A 20,312-nucleotide genomic window follows, 5' to 3' on the forward strand; every position below is an offset into this window, starting at 1 on the left:
CAATCTCACCAAATTTGGGTTTGTTGGATAATGCGGGACAATATGGAATGACGACATCAGTGGATCATATAGAGGCAAAAGCTTGCCTCCTAAGTCTTGTGTGGGCAGCAAAGTGGCATATTCAACGAATTTGAATGGATACTAACTCAACATCTCTTGATTCAAGCTTACAAAGGGAATATGTTGTTGATATTTCAATAATGGGGATCCTCATTGAAATTAAGGGCTTAGAGACCTCATTTCAACAATGTTCGATCTTGAAATACAAGGGAGGAAGTGAATCGGGTGCACAATATTGCTAAGAGTTGCAGAATTTTGGGATATAATTTTAATTAGTTGTTTTTACATGGTAGCTGTTGTCAATTTTTTATTTATAAAAATAATAAATCCAAGGCATATTTCTATGCATGTGACTGAAATCTATCCCTTTTTTTTAATTGCACCATTTTTTTTAATTGAAAATTTCATACGTAGTACTTCGTATTAATTAATTTATACTCCGTAGTAATTAATCTATACTAATATATTAAAAGGCGTTTTGAAAAACGTCTATGTGTCAGGTAGTACTCTTCCCTTTGCGCCACATCATTCACTCACCAATTGGTATGTCATGTCATGGATAACAAAAAATCAATACAACGAAGTTCGAACTCTAGACCTCATGTCTGAATGATAATTCTCATTACCATCTTAACCAACCACCAATTGTGGTTTATTTCTTCACATTAATTTATAAATAAATGTTAACATGAAGTCTAAACCAACTAAATTTTTATTTGATTTTTTATTTTCTATGGAATATTTTGAAAAATAAAAAAATAAAAATAATTAGAACAACTATGAAGAAAAATGATGTCATGAATCTCATAAGCATCAACTATAGGAATACCTTGCATGGCTGCTTATATCTAATTTGGTGTTATTAATTTGAAGCACTTAGTTCCACTAGAAAACAAATTATACAATTGTAAGATGATCTAATTGGAAAATTACTTGGCATGATAAATGACGTAGTGTGTCTGTGTAGTTGACAAACTTAATTGATGTTTTTCACTTAGGTATACATGCATTTCGTCAAATGTTGAGCTCAAGAAAAATCTAAAATTTTAACTATTCAATGTAGGAATCGGGGCATCGCCCGGACCACACACTAGTTTTATGTTAAAAGAAGTAACCGTTATATATTACTTTCATATTTTTCGGTGTATATAACTTTCTTGATTGATAAATTGATTTTACCCTCAAACATAAAAATACGGAGTAACTAATATTTTGCCATTATAAATTTACTTAACACCAAATGTTTACTTTGATAATGACAATTGTGGTGAACAATGATCAATGAGATAGGCATGGTTCATGCGGCCCCAATTTATTATGTGGATAAGTAGCATTGGATCGTACCACAACTACAATGCGGAAGTGACCTTCCCAAGAGCTCATTACAATTTAGTCAAATTTCACAACTCCTCCTGCCTTTTACCACCGCGACCAGGCGGCGCAACAAAATATCAAGTCAACCTCCGTCTTTCCTCCCACCTTCCGCCACCTTACCAAAACCCATATAAAACCTCGAAAAACATTTTATTTCCCACTTAAAATATGTCCATTTGTTCTCTTTCTCCCCTTCCTCACATTTCTCCTCTCCACCGCCCTCATGCCCACCTCCACCTCCCAACCCGTTCCATGTCTTTCTTCCGCCACCTAACTCTCCCACTCCGCCGCCACAATAAACGCCGCTTATTCTCCGTTGTCGCCTCTGCCGTCCGGCAAGATACCACCCTATTTACTCCGTCCCCAATCTCTCTCATTGAACCCGCTGCGGAGTCCCTCTTCCACGTCTCCATCGACGTATCTGACGCCCCCGACATCGCTTCCTCATACACCCGCGCCGGGCAGTATTTGCAGCTGAAGGTCCCTGACTCTCCTAAGCCTTCTTTCCTCGCCATCGCCTCCCCTCCTTCACTTGCTGCAGTTCGCGGCGAGTTCCATTTTCTAGTCAAAAGCGTTGCTGGCTCCACCGCGGAGCTTTTGTGTGCGTTGAAGAAAGGCGATGTTGTGGAACTGAGCTCCGTCATGGGTAACGGTTTCGATGTCGATCGGCTTTCGCCTGCCGAAGAGTTCCCCACTGTTCTTATCTTTGCTACTGGATCTGGAATCAGGTATTCTTTTCTCCATTCTGATTTAATTTCCAATTTTCATCATTTTGCAAGGTTGATCATTTACTTCCATTTGATGGTTAGAACTTAGAAGTAGAACTAGTTGCCAAACCAATAACTTCATAGATTTCTTTGTTACATTTAACAGGTTATTAAAAAGACATTAGTTGCAAATAATATACATCACGACATGATTGAAATCTCTGTATAAACTGTAAGTGTCAACCCATCCCAAAATGACCAAAACCATTGTAAACAGAAAATCACTTTGTGCATATACTTAATGTTATCCAATCAGTTCGGAAAATCCTTATGGAAGGTATGTGTTATTCAAATATTCAGTTTTAACCTAGGTTGCTCAAACACAGATTTAAGTGTAATGTCCAACATTGGTGTATCCAACACTCCGATCCAAAATTAGACATGGCAACATGGTCAAAGGAATTTAGACACGGCTATTATATAAAGTGGGTAACATTCCCACCCGGCTATGTTACTTGGACACGAGTACGTGTTTAAATGTCCGACTCGGCTATTTTGCAAAAAAGAATCATGATTTTGGTCCAAAATGAAGTGTCCGGTGTTCGTACCCATGTCCGAGTGTCGAGGATCCAACACGGGTACTTGAGGTAAAATGAAGAGTCCAAGTAACATATCCACCCGGTATTATTTTAATATATAAAAATAAAAAAGAAAAAGAAGAAGAGGGCACTAAGTTAACCTAACTTTTAGTTTTTGGAACTTTTTGATCCGAATAACAAATGGTAAGACTAATTTGTTCATTGATGATGGCAGTATGATGCTTATCTTCATCTTGGATACGAAAAATTGAACTTTTTTATTCTCTTTTTCTCTTCTCCTCCTGTTGCAGTGTATAAAAAGGCGCGCCTAGGCTCTAAGGCGCAAGGCGTTTGGAGCCATCGCCTTTTGTTGTCTGGGCGAGGCAATTTTGATGAGGTGCACCTAAGGCGCAAAAAGGCGCACCAAGGCTTAAAAAGAGGTGCGCCTCCCGAGGAAAACACCATTTTTTCATTTTTTTAAAAACTTTTTACTAGGGCGCCTCACTTCAATGAGGCGCTGAGAACTCCAAATCGCCTTGTTGCTTCTTGACTTCTTGACCTTTTTTATACATTGCTGTCGCGACACTTGATTTAGGATCCTTTTCCGACTTGGGTGTCGGTACTTCCTCGGACAACTTTTAAGTGTCATGTCGAGTGTCATGTCGTGTCGACAATTGACACCCCCGTCAACTAAGGTGTCGAAGTAACATAGGTTTTAGCGGTTTGTTCCACCAAGGTGTCGAAGCAACATAGGTTTTAGCGGTTTGTTCCAGTAATTTTTGTTGAAGATAAATGGACACCAGTCTCTTCATCTCTTGTTTTTTTTTTAAAAATATTTGGAAGCAATGTCTCGTGTCTTTTAATTTTATTTTAATTTTTTTTTTTCCGTTTTGGTTGACCTGATCTGCAATATATCCCCCCTTAAAGCCACAAGAATTTACTGGTATTATATAATTGGTCAACAACTTAACACTATGTTACACCTTCTCTTATCTTGTTCAAAATCACAATATGATATGCCTGCGTGGCACTTAATAATGGCACTTAATAATCATATTTATATTTTGGTACTGTTTTGATTAATTTTGGAACTTTAAGCTCTAACTACTTCTACGGAGTATTTATTATAGTTTATCTTTTTTGATACAACAAGGGATTGGTTCTTACTCTTGTAGAAGCCGACTAGAAAATATAGGATATATTATTATTACAGTGCAACTTAGGAGTTGTTTAGTGCTTTGGAAAAATCGGGCCTATGGTTCGTCTATACCGTCTCATTTGTCAAATGATTTTTGATTTGTTATTGGCTTATTGCGGGTTTTATTCCAACCTTTTAGAACTTTTACATGTGGAAATATTCTTAAGATTCATTTGTTAGCCCTAATGGAGAGCCTTTTTCTCATCATTTGATTTCATTTTAATCACAAGAAAATGCCACAAAAGCTCAAAAGCAAGCACTTACCCCCCCAAAGCCCCACATGCAAATGCTTGCCTTATTGCAAGCTTTACATAAAAAGTCCTGTACAGGGTGTTGCAAAATGGAGTTGATCCATACTAATGACAAGCTGCGAATTTTTTGGCTAGTGAAGGAATTATGCTCAATGATTTGGTTATCACATGGTTATGTAGAATTTGGGAGTTGATTACACTGAATTTGGAAATATCTTTGACAAAGTAAGTTCTAGTATTGTGTAATCTTCCATTCCTATACCATTTTAGGTATTTTGCGAAGAATCAACTTCAAATAGGAAATTGAGACATCTTAAGCAATAATCTCTCATCAGTAAACAAAGCAGAAAATAGGATGAAGCCGAATAGTAGGATTGTATTCAATTACTCCCTCCTTCCCAATTTACTTGCATCACTTTGACCGGCACAAGATTTTAGGCAAATGAATTGACTATATTTTATTTTGTGGTAGTTGATAGAGCGGTGTTTTTTATTATAGCTAGTGAGAAGTGGGTCATTGCTTTTTGAAGATGTGAGTGGAGATTTTTAATTTTTTTTTTATAGGAAGTAGTAAGTAAATTGGTGCCAATATAAGTGGGAGAAATAATAAAGATAATTGTGGGTTCATGCCTTTTATAGAAATTGTGCAAGTCATGTGGGACGGCTTTATAAGGAAAGTGGTGCAAGTAAATCAGAACATCAGGACAAAGGGATTAATTAAACGAATTATGATGCGTTCTCTTCACCGGATGAAACCCGGATTTATCTAAATAGATACTATTGGAACTGATTAAACCTGGTTTATCTTATTGGACTTGATAAGACCTGAACCTGATTGCAAGAGAGTAAACTTATAGGACCTGATTGAGACGTATTACACCTGATAAGACCTGATTGTAACTTATCAACCTCGTAGAACTTTGATTGTAACTTATCTGAACTTATTGGGCGTGAAATCTTTTTTTTAAAGGTGAAGAGAGCCTACCATTACACCGCATATGAAAGCTAGATTCTCTCCCAAGGAACTACTACTCTCTACAAAATTTCTCAATACTTTCTCTCTCCTTGTTTTTTTTTTGGATTCAAATGAGGATGAAATCCAAAGATAAGAAAAGAAACAAAACGAAAATTAACGAGCTATAAAACTATACTAGGGAGGTATGAGACGTGGAAACGCCACTCCTCTTACATCCTCCTCTAAAATTCTACTAAGAGCTGTTGGAACACCATCAATTATTATAAGACCTGCATCCTGTTAGGAAATAATATGCAAATTTCCTTTAGAATCAGATTATTAGGAACAAAACTTTTAGTAGAAATAACACAAATAAATTGACAAATATTTGTATCTCTAACTATATATGCTGCAAAATTTATACTAATATGATAAAACAACAAGTGTTTACAACACTACACACCCCAATTACACCAAAGAATTTTCTCTAAAATTCTTTGAAATTAAAGCTTCCCTCTCTCTCTAGGTACACTTCTTATATTTTTGGGATGATGTTACAATAATGAACAATAACATGTATTTATATGCTTTTGTTTTTCTTAATTTAGTGGGCTAATTTTAGTAAATGACAAAACACCTCAAATTGTCATTCATCCTAACTATAATCATGCAATGGTTTATTTTCTTTTACTAAAATTAAAGAATGGTTTTCATTTCTCCAACAATCTCCCATTTGAAGACTGATTTTAATCCGGCTTCACACCTTACTCATGCAGCACAACTTTCTCATATGTCGCTCATGTAGGCCAACTAAAGTTGAACACAACTTCAGTTTGTCAATAGTCACCGTCTTTGTTAACATATCTGCCAGATTCTCAATTCCTTGAATTTTCTCCAACTTCAACACTTCATCTTCTAATAGAGATCTTATGAAATGATATCGAAGTCCGATATGCTTAGTTCTAGAATGGAATGTTGAATTCTTTGCCAAATGTATTGCACTTTGACTATCACTGTACAATACATTATTCTCTTGCTTGAATCCTAACTCAATTAACAAACCTTGAAGCCATATCATCTCTTTACTAGCTTCAGTTACTGCCACATATTCAGCTTCTGTAGTGGATAGAGCAACAATCTTCTGCAGTTGCGACATCCAACTAACTGTTGTATTTCCAACCGTGAATATATATCCTGTGGTGCTTTTCCGATGATCAACTTCGCCTCCATAGTCTGCATCGACATATCCTTGTACTTTTAATTCACCTTTATCAAAGTACAAATACTTCTCAGTGGTACCTCGTAGATACCTCAAAATCCACTTCACTGCTTCCCAATGGATTTTTCCTGGATTTGACATGAACCTGCTAACAACTCCCACTGCATGTCCAATATCTGGTCTTGTACAAACCATTGCGTACATCAGACTTCCAATGGCTGAGGCATATGGAATCTTAGCCATATAATCTTTATCTTCCTACGTCTGAGGAGATTGATCCTTGGATAATCGAAAATGATTTGCTAAGGGTGTACTGACTGGCTTAGCATCACTCATATTGAATCTTTGCAAAACACGTTTGATGTAATCTGCTTGAGATAACTGCAAAGTACCTTTATGCTTATCTCTTGTAATTTGCATTCCAAGAATCTTCTTTGTTGGACCTAAGTCCTTCATGTCAAACTCCTTTGACAATTGTTGCTTCAACCTTCTTATATCATCCATATTTGAACCTGCTACGAGCATATCATCGACATAAAGTAGTAAGATGATATAACTGGATTGATATCTCTTGATATAGAAACAGTGATCAGCGTTGCACTTCTGGAAATCTTCCTTGTGCATAAAGTTATCAAACTTTTTGTACCACTGTCTTGGGGCTTGTTTTAGACCGTACAAACTTTTCTTAAGTTTGCACACCATATTTTCTTTTCCACTTTCTAAGAAACCTTCAGGTTGATGCATGTATATTTCTTCATCCAAATCTCCATGAAGAAATGCAGTCTTCACGTCTAATTGCTCGAGATGAAGATCTTCAATGGCAACAATACTTAACACTGTTCTAATGGTATTGAGTTCACAACAGGTGCAAAAATTTCATTGTAGTCAACTCCTTCTTTTTGTTGGAATCCTTTGACTACCAATCGAGCTTTGTATCTCTTAGAACCATCATGTTCCTTTTTCACCCGATATACCCATTTGTTGTGAAGTGCCTTCTTACCCATGGGTAACTCAGCCAGTTCCCATGTTTGATTTGAAATCAAAGATTTCATCTCATCTTTCATTGCAAGCTCCCACTTGCTAGCATCCTTGGTCTGACATGCTTCATTATAGTATTCAGGTTCTCCTTCATCAGTCAATAACAGATAATTCATATATCTTCTATTAGGCACACGAGTTCAAGTAGACCTTCTTAGTACAGGAGGAGTTGGAATAAAAGGTTCCGTTGTTTGAGACTGTTGCATACCACTATGTTCTTCTTCTTGAGGACTTGTTACTACTTCTTCTGTAACAGGACTGTGTGGTGTAACAAGACTATCTGGGATAGAACTAGGATCGACAAATATTGGCCCACTCTGATATGAGTCACTGGCGTCAATTTTATGTCTATTTTTATACATAACTTTTAAATTAAAAATCACATCTCTTGTACGTATCACCTTTTTATTTTCATCATCCCAGATGCGGTATCCAAACTCATCACCGCCATAGTCAATGAAAGTGCATTTCTTAGATTTAGGATCAAGCTTATTCCTGCCTTGATCACTGATATGCACATATGCTACACAACCAAAGACCTTTAAATGAGACAAATTTATCTCTTTTCCCGTCCATACCTCTTATGGTATTTTGTATTCTAGTGGAGTTGATGGTCCTCGGTTGATCAAGTAAGCTGCTGTGTTGACTGCTTCTGCCCAGAACTGCTTCGGTAGACCTGACTGTATACGAATGCTTCTGGCTCCTTCTGTCAATGTTCGGTTCATACGCTCAGCTACACCATTGTGCTGAGGTGTACCCGGCACGGTTCTCTCCATTTTAATTCCATGTTCATAACAAAACTTCTTAAAAAAGGTGTCTTCATATTCACCACCATTGTCAGTTCTTAACTTTTTAATCTTCAGACCTGTTTCATTTTCTACCATAGCTTTCCAACGCTTGAAAGCTTCAAACACTTCGGATTTTTGTTTTAGAAAGTAACCCATACTTTCCGGGAGTGATCATCAATAAAAGTGACAAAGTAGTGTTTTCCACCGATGGATGAAGTAGTTGTTGGTCCCCAGACATCGGAATGAACAAGCTCCAACTTTTCTTTCTTTGGGGTTCTACCACTGGTTTGAAAGCTTACCCTCTTCTGCTTTCCAAGTATGCATTCTTCACACATATCCATTTCAACTGATTGTAGACTTGCGAGTTTACCTTTAGAATGCATAAGTTTCATCCCTTTCTCACTCATGTGGCCAAGTCTTTGGTGCCACAATTTTGAATTTTCATTACCTATTGCAACTGCAATTGAACAACACGCCCCTGCTGTCATGTAAAGAGTACCACTCTTTTTACCGTGAGCAATAGTCATTGTTCCCTTTGAAATCTTCCAATTTTCATTTTGGAAGTTTGTAGTGTAGCCTTCGCTAGCCAACTGCCCGACTGAGATCAAGTTTTTTCTTAGGTCGGGAATATGCCTGACATTTTTCAGCTCCCAAACTGACCCATTTAACTTAATCTTCACTACACCTTTACCAACAATATCACAAGGTTGATCATCACCAAGATATACTTTCCCAAGGTTTCCAAGGACATATCTCTCGAAGAAATCTTTCTTCGAAGTAGCGTGGAATGATGCTCCAGAGTCTAACACCCAAGACTCTTCCTTGCTCTCCAGAGAGCATATCAACGCATCATCTCCTTCCAAGGTAGAAGTGATATTTGCTTCTGCCTTTGCTTCTTGATTTTTCGGTGCACTCTAACACTGATTTTTGTAGTGCCCAATCTTCCCACAATTCCAACACTCGATAGTTTTCGAGCTTGTTGAATTATTGGGAGTCCTTGATTTCGATCTCCAATTTCTAGATTTACCTTGATAGCTTTATTTTCCACGTTCATTCCTTCTGGTTGTATTTCTTCCTCTTGACTCTGTATGCAATACTGAAGAGGTTGATGATTCACCCGACTCTCTCCGTCGGATCTCTTCACTGAGAACCAGATCACGAACGTCGTCAAATTTCAACTTATTGCTTCCTGACGAGCTACTGTGACTGTAGCACTCCAGCTATCTCGTAAAGAAGATAAAAGTATCAATGCTCGAACTTCATCTTCAAAATCTATTTCGACTGAACTTAATTGAGTTGTGACTGAATTAAGTTCGTTGAGATGTTGAGCTACAGATGCACCTTCCGTCTTCCGCAAATTGAATAATCGCCTCATTAAATGAACTTTATTAGAGGCTGATGGCTTCTCATACATATTTGAGAGAGCTTTCATAAGACCTGCTGCGCGATAACGTTAATTGGATAACTCCGAGGGCTTGTCTGTCAAGAAGATTCCAATCTTCATCTTTCATTCCCTCTGGCTTAGTTTCCGAGAGAGGTTCATAAAACTTTTTCTGGTATAAGTAATCTTCGATCTGCATCTTCCAAAATCCGAAATCTGCACCATCGAATTTCTCGAGTTTTATCTTTCCTTCATCTGCAGCCATTGCTCCCACTTAGATCTAACTTCTTTGGATCGTATTTGACAATCGCCTATGGATACGAACAGAATTTACCAACTCGGCTCTGATACCAGTTGTTAGGAAATAATATGCAAATTTCCTTTAGAATCAGATTATTAGGAACAAAACTTTTAGTAGAAATAACACAAATAAATTGACAAATATTTGTATCTATATATGCTGCAAAATTTATACAGAATATGATAAAACAACAAGTGTTTACAACACTACACACCCCAATTACACCAAAGAATTTTCTCTAAAATTCTTTGAAATTAAAGCTTCCCTCTCTCTCTAGGTACACTTCTTATATTTTTGGGATGATGTTACAATAATGAACAATAGCATGTATTTATATGCTTTTGTTTTTCTTAATTTAGTGGGCTAATTTTAGTAAATGACAAAGCACCTCAAATTGTCATTCATCCTAACTATAATCATGCAATGGTTTATTTTCTTTTACTAAAATTAAAGAATGGTTTTCATTTCTCCAACACATCCTGCATAACTCCTTGATTGGCAAGCCAATCTGCAGCCCTGTTGCCCTCCCGGTATACATGTGCTATTCGTATCTTCCAGCCTGGGTCTTCTAGCATAGTTCGACAATAATTCAGATCATATGTGCAGACACCATTCTCTCTTCTGTTGCTTTGTAATGCTTGTATACAGCTTAGGCTATCCAACTGGATCTCAAGCTGCTTTATTTGTAAGTTTTGTGCTAGGTCAATGCCTCTGGTAAGAGCTAGTACCTCAGCTCTAAAGGCCAGACAATGCCCAAAGTTAGCTGTAAAACCCGAGATGAAATTCCCACAATGATCTCTGATTACACCACCGCCTCCAGCCGGTCCCGGAGCTCCAACGCCCATCATTAGGAGGACACCATTTCACATGAGTTTCCACCCTTGTCCCAGTACTGATATTTCCCTCTGCCCTTAATTCTGTTATACACCGAACCGTTTCATCAAACCTCACTTGTAAGAAAGCTCCTATATCGATTGGTATCTCTGAGGTTCGCCCAAATACATAGCAGTTACGCCACTTCCAGAGCCACCAACATGTTAAGGCAAAGAAAGTTGGCCAATGTTCATATTCTGTCATTACTTTGTCCTCCACATTACTTGTTAGCCAGTCTTTTATGTTGCCTTGCCAGAATGTCTGTTTGTTAACAGGGCCACCCAATCTTTTCCATACTAACTTAGCTACAGGGCAGTCTCTAAGTATATATAAGGTAGATTCTTCAGGTTCCCCACATACAAAGCATTTAGGGCCGTCAGTCATACCTCTTATTATGAACCGGTTCAAGTTGCCGAGTACTCGATCATGATTAGCTAACCAAAGAAATGCCCTCACTCTTTGTTGCACAGGAGTTTTCCAGATTAATTCCCAACCCCTTTCATCAGTACATTGCTTTCATGCCTCATGATGCTAATGGCCGACTTGATTGAGAATTTGCCATTTTCTCCATCCTTCCAGTACACGAGATCCCCTATGGTGTGATCATTCTTTAGTTCAAAAGGTTGTATCAATTTCAGTATCTCAGGTTGCAGAAAGGGAGCAAACACCTCCCATCTCCAACCTCCTCCATTCTTTAGTTCAAAAGGTTCTCTCTCCTTGTTATTGGCCTTTTATTCCCTCCCATGCATTACCTCCCTTACAAAATTCTAACATACTCCACTACTTCTTGTGAACTATGCTCTGACATCAGCCTAGCTAACTGCTAGGTTGAATTCCCTTATTACCCTTGTACTTCTTTCTTGCACAAGTGATCGGTAACAGGTGGATTTTTTGCACTCTCTGGCTGGAAAAATAAACGGCTTTTTCATGGAACACCCCCCGAAGTTTTACCAAATACCCATTACGTTTCAAAAGTACAACAAATATCACTAGATTTTCGAAAATACATCCACATACCCTAGTTTCTAACGGAGGTCTAACTCCGTTGGTTATTAGTCCTAATTAACCCCCTAATTAACCTAATTTAACCTAAACTAAAGCTAATTAAACATAAACCCCACGTAACCACCACAGCAACACACCTAATCACCCACCTAACCACCCATGGAATTTAGGCTTTCCTGTTTGTAATCTTTTCTAAAATTCTTAGGTCCTTGGCCTGCTTACACATGTTTATTTCTCTCATATTGGTTCGATTAAATAAACCGTACTGTTGCGAATTCTTTCTCTTTCTCTTGAATGATAAAATATGTCTTTCATAACAACAGTTTGGCTGGCTGTCTTTGGGTGTCATATGGTGGCATTTACTAATCGTTGCTTGCCTTTTTTTGCCTTTTGTGAATCTTCTTGTCTTAAGTAGCTAATGTGCCATTCTTGCACGCCTATGTTATAATACCTGCTTTCTGACTTGCGATTTTTCTCTTGACCATATGCAGTCCAATCCGATCACTTATTGAATCTGGCTTCGTTGTTGACAAGAGGTCAGATGTGAGGCTTTATTACGGAGCTAGAAATTTGCAGAGGATGGCCTATCAGGTGGATCACCAAGATACTTTGTTGGCCATGAAATGTATTAAATTAGAACAGTTCTCTTTTTCTTTTTTCTTTTCACCAGGCCTTTCTCTTATGCTTTGTCTTCTTACTACAGGATAGATTTAAAGATTGGGAGTCTTCTGGTGTTAAAATCGTTCCAGTACTATCACAACCCGATGAAGGATGGACTGGTGAAACTGGCTATGTGCAGGTACTGTTAAAATTGTGTTGGTGCATGTGCTGGATTTTTTAATTTCATGTACATGGGATCGCGTAATCATATTTTAACATTTCTTTTTGGGGCAATTGATCAGGCTGCCTTCTGTAGATCCAAAAACATTTCAAATCCAAACTCTACTGGTGTTGTTCTCTGCGGGCAGAAACAAATGACAGAGGTAAAATATTTTTATGGTTGGATTAGCAATTTTTCTCCTTTTATTTAGCACTTGGCATATATGGCACATGATTTTGGCTGGGCCGTAATATTTAAGTTAATGTTGTACATTAATTGCTTTAAGTGTCCGTTAAGGAGTGCAGATGATGTATTACGATCTTTGTTTAGGTTTAGAAGATCTTTTTATTGCTTACAAAGTTACAATGGTCCATCAGCATCAGGTTTTCCCTTGTTTTGTTTGGGATAAGGAAAAAAGGGTAGTAGAAGAATACAAGTATACAAATGAAAGACATCATATTTGTACCCAAAGTACAGTAGTCCAAGGAAAGCTCTAATTTAGGGACTTTTGTTTCCAAAGTGAAAGTAGAAAAGGTGAAAATTAGATTGACAGTGGTGTGAAGGTTCTGAGGCCATTTATAAATCTCTCTAATTGAATTCACAACACCTTTAGTTTCGCTTCATTAGGATAAGAAAGGATTTTAGCAAATAAACAGAAGTGGACGATCCATCTCAGTAGCCATTACCATTCCCAATTTCCCATTCCTGATGAAATTGGTTGGGAAGCTTCACCCACCTGTCCATAAGAAGATTCTACTGGTTTGGACGACAAACTTTGGATGTGTTCTTCGGCAAGATGAAAATATAACATTAGGCTTTTGAACTGAAGACATTTTTCCGATTAATTGTAGTCATCCAGAATATAAGGGGTAGTAAATATGCTAAACTGATTTTGATGGATTTGTTGAGGAATGACAATGAGCAAGATAATCAAACCCCATATTTAGAGAGTTCGTTGTTCAATTTCTTACATCAGGTACCTATTTCCTCGTAATAATTTTCCTCCTTTTAACCACTTCCTACCCCCCCCCCCCCCCCCCCCCCCCCCCATCATTGTATCAACACCAAGCTCTATTTCTACAACCACTTTCAGCGTGCTGTTTTTGCACCACCTCAAACCCAAGCACTGTCACAACTCTTGATCTCATTTCCCAGTTTTCTGACTCTGCCAAGCGACTCATCCAGTCTTGGAGCCATACACTACCATGCTTGCTGCACTTGATCTATTAGAGGTTGGTTCAAGCCACTGTTATATGCCTGATTTAGAACCTTGGTTGCTTTTACTGACTTCCAAAAAGTCAAACTACCCACCATAGTACGAGTGGTTGTGTCCTATAAATGATATTTGTTTAGAAGTTTTGTCTGGATGTTAGGTTGTTGGGGTCGTCTTGGGGAATGTGGTGATTGTGCTTTTTGGATACGGAGTGGAATGGGGTTGTCGAGGCTTGTGATATTCATTAGTGGTTTTGGGTTTATTATCTGGTATAGGTGTCAATGTTTAGTTGTGGACTTGTGGTGGCAGAGGCAAGCTTGCCAGTTTGCTGGTTGTGGAGATCTTGGTGCCGGTGCAGCAGGGGCGAGGACTAGGAGAGGGAGACTGGAAAAAAAAGGCTTACATTTTTCCCTGTAAATTTATCAATAATACTTAGCACTTGCATTTCCCCTCCACAAGTTCTGATCTAGCATCACCTATGGTGATTTTGGAAACTAGCTACAAATTCAATGAAAGAAAATGCGTTTTCTAATGTTCTGCTAAGTTTGATGATGAAAAGTCACTAGAATTCAAAGACTAAGTTTTGTTGGGTAGGCATCTACAATAATTTATGTGGGTTAGTTAGGTGTGGTTCTTTCTGCGCATATGTGATCAAAACAAGAGAGCTGATTTAGACTTGTTAGAAATCTTTTACCATCCACACAACACTATTGTAGAGGCGTTGGGTCACTATATCCACAAAGAAGCTATTTCATCTATATGCCAAAAATGGGGCACTCAGAAGAATTAGGTAGGGAGGAGTGGTAGACTTGTTAAGTTAAGAACTCCATAAAATCCACGAGCTTAGTAGGCCCACCAAGTTGGAGAAATGGAAGTCGAGGTGCGTAATAAATGAGCTCGTTCAAAGCTCGTTCATGTTCATTTGTTTAATAAATGAGCTGATATTGAACAACTTTTGAAGCTCGTTTATTCACAACTTTTGAAGCTCGTTTAATAAACGAGCTTGAACATGAACATATGTATGCTCGTTCATTTAAGTTCATGAACAACTCGTTTATTTATGTTCATGAATAAACTTGTTTATTTATACTTTTTGGAAAATGCCAAATACAAACCAATAAAGTTGTCTGTTTGCCACTTACAACCTCAAATTTTCAGATTTATAAGTTACAACCTTAAAATTTATACCTCCCTTTAAATTACAACCCCTAGTAATTTTCCGCCAAATACCATCTGAATATGATGTCATGAATATAATCCAAAAAAAAAAAAATCTCCAAAAAAAATCAAATAATTCCAGAAAAAAAAACAAATTAATGAAATTGTTCGTTTTTTATATTATTTTCAGGAAACTATGTAATATGTTCTAATAAATTTAATGACATCATATTCCAATTGATTTCGCCGCAAAATGACCCGAGGTTGTAATTTAAAGTGAAAGTATAAGTTTAAGGTTATAATTTTCAAATTTGAAAATCTGAGGTTGTAATTGGAAAAGAGACAAATTTATTGTATTTGCAAAATTTCCATAATTTCTTTTATTATAAATAAAAACTATATTTTGACTCATAAAAAAAAGTTTATAATAACTCATAAAAGCATAAGGATTATTCTTGCGTGGACCTGGTCCACAATAATATTAGTGTGGACCCAAATTTTCTCTACACCCTTTATACATACATAGAAATTTATTGTTCATTAAACACCAAATTTCTTAGATATAATAACTATTTTTTGTATCATAGTAACCTATGTTTTTTAAAGTTAATTGTAACTTAAAATCATATTATTCCAGCACAACATGTATCAACAACAGCAATTTGATATTTTTTTCATAATAACCATGCCAAAATAAATTAGGAACAAGGTATTAACCTTCTCTTAGGCATGATCCACAATAAATTTAGTGTGGACCAAGTGTATTTAAGAATTGGGGAAAGTGTAATTATAATTGCTAAATTACGCATCACAAAGCATGTTTGCAGAGAATCAACAATATATATGGTAAAGGGTAAAGCGCCAAATTTTCATATTTCATATCTTTTATTTAAAAAGCTTGGTGAATTCAAAAACCATTCAATACTTCAAACTCCAAAGCTTGATATTGGAAAAGGAAAATTGAGCGCAAAGCTCGTTTATGAAGTCGGCTCGATTATTAAATGAGTCGTTCATGAACACAAAATCTCCTAAAAGAACCAAGCTTGAACAGATTTGAGGGGGTTAAAAACTCGGGCTCGAGCTCGCATAAGTTAAATGAACATGAACATGAAAAAGGTATTACTCAGTTTGGCTTTGGTCGTTTACACCCGTAGATGGAACAGTGTTTAAAAATGCGCAAAGCGCACTAGAGCGATATGAGCCCTGGAGCTTAAGCGTAAAACGCAAGCGCAAAGCGCGAGCTTCATTGAAGTGAAGCGCATTTTTTAAGAATTCAAGATTTCTCTACCATTATGGATATATATCTTACTAAAACTACCACAAAAACACATAAACATCCGATGTTCTTCCCTATTGGTCCTTGTTTCAACAAAATAAAGCATACTCCCTTCGTCCCTTAATACTCGACCTGTTTTGACCGGACACGCTTGACAATGCACAACTTTGACTACCAATTTCTTTAACTACATATTATAAAAACTATTTTGTAATTATGTATATTAAGATGATAATGCACAACTTTGACTACCTGTTTCTATATATTTAACTATTTTGTAAATGTATATTAAGATGAAGCCAACAATATATTATATACTAACATTTGTTTTCATATATATACTAGAAATAAAATAGGGTCAAAGTGAATTATGTGAATAGTGTAAAAAGTCAAACTGGGTCGAGTATCAAGGGACGGGGGGAGTATAACATAGTGTTTATCATGTAATATCCACTAGGAAACAAATATACTATGCTATTTTCAAAAGGATATGCCACCTTCGTTTTTTCTTTTTTTTTCTTTTCTTTTGGACTCTTGGCCAACTTTCTATTGTTAAGCATTAATATGATGTGGTCCAATAGACAATAACAACATATAAAAAAAATACTTCTAATGTGATTTTTTTTTAAAAAGAAGAATTTCAATGAAGCTCAAAAAAGCGCGCTTCATACGCTTTTTGCGCTTCATGCGCTTAAGTGGCTTCGGTGCGCTTTTTCACAAACGCTTCGCTCAGACCTAATTAAGCCCTTTGCCCCTTTGCCCCAGAGTTTCGAGCTTCAGCGCTTAAACGAGCTTTAAGCGCGCTTTTTTAAACACTAGATGGAACTCCATAAAAAAGGTGTTGTAGGATTCAAGTTGCTCCCTAATGGTAAATGATGTTTTCTCCATGGGAGCATTGAGAAGTGGACCAGTCTCCATTTGCTGCACTCCTAAAGATATCCCTATATCAATAACTTTGCAACTTCACCTACCCCCGCCCACCTTTTCTCACCTTTTTTCTTCTGTAACGTATGGATGGTCTGGCTGCTGCTTTATTCATCTCTGTTTTTCCCCCTCTTATCTTGAACTTCCTATGTTCTTTTTTAGTCGATACATATTCCTTTTGAGGAAAGTTATTTTCAGTTCACACATTTCTATTTACGGCAAAGTTTAGAATGCAAAGTTCCAGTTTTACCTTTGCTTCCCATACTTTTCACTCTCTCTCCATCTCTATTTCTTCCTCTTGCCTTCCTTTTCCATGACAGCCTTACTGTCACGGTCTGAGTGTTTTGACACCGGATCCGTGGGGCGCGCTCTTGCCTAAGGGGCGACAAGGGCGCAAGCCTTGTGCGGAAAGTGAATCTCAAGGCTCGGGCACGAGCGGGTGTTTGCTTTAGAATGGCCACTCTTGCCTATTGGCGACAAGAGCGAGGGCCGAGGGTCGATCGGGGCGCTTGTGTGTGCAGAGTAGGCACAAGCGGGACCGACGACGAGAGTGTATCTGTTTTGCAAGGGACTTTGATGGGTCTTGGAAAGCTTAAAAGCATGCGACAACACAATATCTATAAAGGCTAGCAACAACACATGAATTAAGCAAAGACAACTTCTGATGAGAGGTATTGGTTCATACCCCTCATAGAGGTTTATTTTGAATTAGCTAAAACTTGCAAGTGAACACTGGAATTACAGTAACATAATAATTCTCCCAAAAGCCTAGAAAACTATTAGAAAGATCCTAGAAAGCAATAGAAAGGAGAAATACAAGTAAAGGAAGGTTGGATTCTAACACTTACCCAGCTCCCTTCCTTTGTACACAATGGCCTCTACCAACCTAACAACGCACCTCTACCCACCTCTCCTCTTCACCACCACCCCACCTCCACCCTTTTTCTCCTCTTCACTGCTACTGTTAGCCTCCTCACCTCGTCCCTTACCCCTCACCGCAACCACCAAAATCAAGGCACAATGAGGTGATAGGGGGTCCTGGTGCCTAGGCCCAACAGTGGTCGATTCATAATTATAATAATCTTTCTCTCTCTTGTTCTTCATTTTCTTCTTGTATTCTCCAATTTCTGAGTTGTGTTGAACTCCATTGTTGAGCTCCTGTTCGGTGAGGTTTTGAAATTTTCTATCTCGCCTTTTCTCTTTTTGGATTTTCTTTTGATTTTAAATTTTAAGCTACTCCCTCCATCCCTTTTTAATATTTACGTTGTCATTATACACGTGATTTAACAAATAATTAATGTCGATGGAGATTCTTTTTTTTTTTTTACTTAAACAATGCAAATTACGTTTATTAATAATGTTTTCACTTTTATCCGAAATCTAACATTGGGAAAATGAGAGTGATATAATATCACAATGGGAAAATGTGAGAGATTTAATGCCCCGGAGAATTTAGTTGATTAAAATAATCACTTGGCACGATCGTTTACAGGAGCATTTATGTTACAATATAAAATTTATAACGTAAAGATTAAAAAGGGGCGTTTAAGGCAGAATAAGTAAAGAATAAAAAAGGACGGAGGGAGGACGGATCCGTCTTAATACTCACACCGCTTTCCTTTTCGAGCCGTCCCTTAATACTCGCACCGCTTCTAAAAAATGGAACTTTTTTACCAATATTGTATTATTTCCCACACTTACCTACTAACCCACCTACACCCCCTACTCCCTGCAAAAAATCATTTAAAAGTTCACACCTCCCCCCCCACCCCCTACGCACTTCCCACTAACTATATTAAAAAAAATACCCCACTATCAATTACCACCCATTAAATTACTAAGTCAATTCAAGTGTCTTAAATTCCGCACCGGTCAAATCGGTGCGAGTATCAAGGGACGGAGGGAGTAATATTTTTTAGATCTGGTAACGTTTTTGTTGAATTTATTTTAGCTGGTATGGTGAGTATGCATCGGCAGTGTAGTCATTGAATTTTGGTGTAGTCGCCGTTGGTGGGGTGAGTACACAGTGGTGTTGTAGTATTTGAATTTTGATAATTTGCAACGCTGAGTGTGCAGTAGTGGTTTAGTTATCAGTGTTTCAAACAGTGGTGTACACGGTAGCAACGGACATAATGTACAATTGTACATGGCGGTGGTTGCTTTCTCTTTGATTTGTCAAGGGGGTTAGTGGGCAGGGGTGGTATTGGTTTTTGCCTTTGTTTGCTACACTTACTAAATATGTGTGCCAAAAATGAAAGTGTGTCAACTAAAAAATGACCAAGGAAGTACTATTCATGGAAATTAAAGGAATTTGTCAAAAAGTACGGTCTATTTGCCTTGTTCTATTGTCTGTCATGCGAAATTGCCGAACTCCTTGTAATGCTAATTATGAATCTTTATTTTTCGAGTGGCAATCACATATTTTGAAACTAGAGAAGTTCCACAATAGATGAGTTATCCTGTGCCCCCAATCATTTTGTTGTGTTTCAACAACCTATAATGGATGCATTTTTCTTGCAGGAAATCACTTGTATATTGACAGAGAACGGAGTCTCAACTGACAAAATACTGAAGAATTTTTAATTTGATGAGATAGAGTTACTTAGCTTGTATAATTGTTACGGGAAGCAATGTTCTCCCATTCATTTATTTTATTCCGAGTATCAATTTCTCAGCTTGGAATAGCAAAAATAAACTTGATTATCTCAAATTTTGACATTATAATGACAGTAAACTACAAGATTAGCAACAATGTTCCAGTAATGCGGCTTCGTTGTATTACCTGAGGTGTTGATCTGAGCTACATATAGGTAGTTGGAAGTTCTCGAGGTGCTTTGCTGCACCCCAAAATTTAAAGAGCTACCCAGTGTAATATTTGGTTACGAAAGTGGTTCTATTGGCTAGGAACAAAGTGCCGTCGTATTGACTGTTGTGTTTTCACATCGTTGGATCTCATTTTCGCATCAAATAAGTTATGTGGTAAAAATGGGACAGATTCTCGATCTGACTGCAGGTAATGCATTCTATAAATATGATCATATTTAAGAAAAAGCTTGGACCAAATTTTCTAATCCTTGAATATGAGTCACATCTTATCACGATAAAAGGGGATGTCGTCTAAGAAGGATGTAATTGTGAACGTCGGTCATCGTCTAATCAGTAATCAAGGTGTATCATGAACTTTGTTCTATAA

The 20,312-nt window shown here is 37.4% G+C and overlaps 1 protein-coding gene across 1 annotated transcript; it reads left to right on the top strand.

Annotated features, from left to right (window-relative positions):
- The first annotated feature begins 1,403 nt into the window (after positions 1 to 1,403).
- Positions 1,404 to 20,059, top strand: LOC110774818 (fruit protein pKIWI502). The gene is made up of 5 exons (XM_021979408.2): positions 1,404 to 2,162; positions 12,220 to 12,319; positions 12,432 to 12,527; positions 12,631 to 12,711; positions 19,640 to 20,059. Exons 1-5 carry the CDS (start codon positions 1,603 to 1,605, stop codon positions 19,700 to 19,702), a joined length of 900 nt encoding a protein of 299 aa, XP_021835100.1. The 5' UTR covers positions 1,404 to 1,602; the 3' UTR covers positions 19,703 to 20,059.
- The last annotated feature ends 253 nt before the right edge of the window (positions 20,060 to 20,312 follow it).

The sequence above is a fragment of the Spinacia oleracea genome, chromosome 3 (assembly GCF_020520425.1).
Source record: "Spinacia oleracea cultivar Varoflay chromosome 3, BTI_SOV_V1, whole genome shotgun sequence".
Taxonomy (NCBI): Eukaryota; Viridiplantae; Streptophyta; class Magnoliopsida; order Caryophyllales; family Amaranthaceae; genus Spinacia; species Spinacia oleracea.

Coding starts and splice junctions, on each gene's coding strand:
- LOC110774818 (XM_021979408.2), top strand. CDS start 1,603: ATGTCCATTTGTTCTCTTTCTCCCCTTCCTCACATTTCTCCTCTCCAC. Junction 2,163..12,219: donor GCTACTGGATCTGGAATCAG/GTATTCTTTTCT, acceptor GACCATATGCAG/TCCAATCCGATCACTTATTG. Junction 12,712..19,639: donor GGCAGAAACAAATGACAGAG/GTAAAATATTTT, acceptor TTTTTCTTGCAG/GAAATCACTTGTATATTGAC.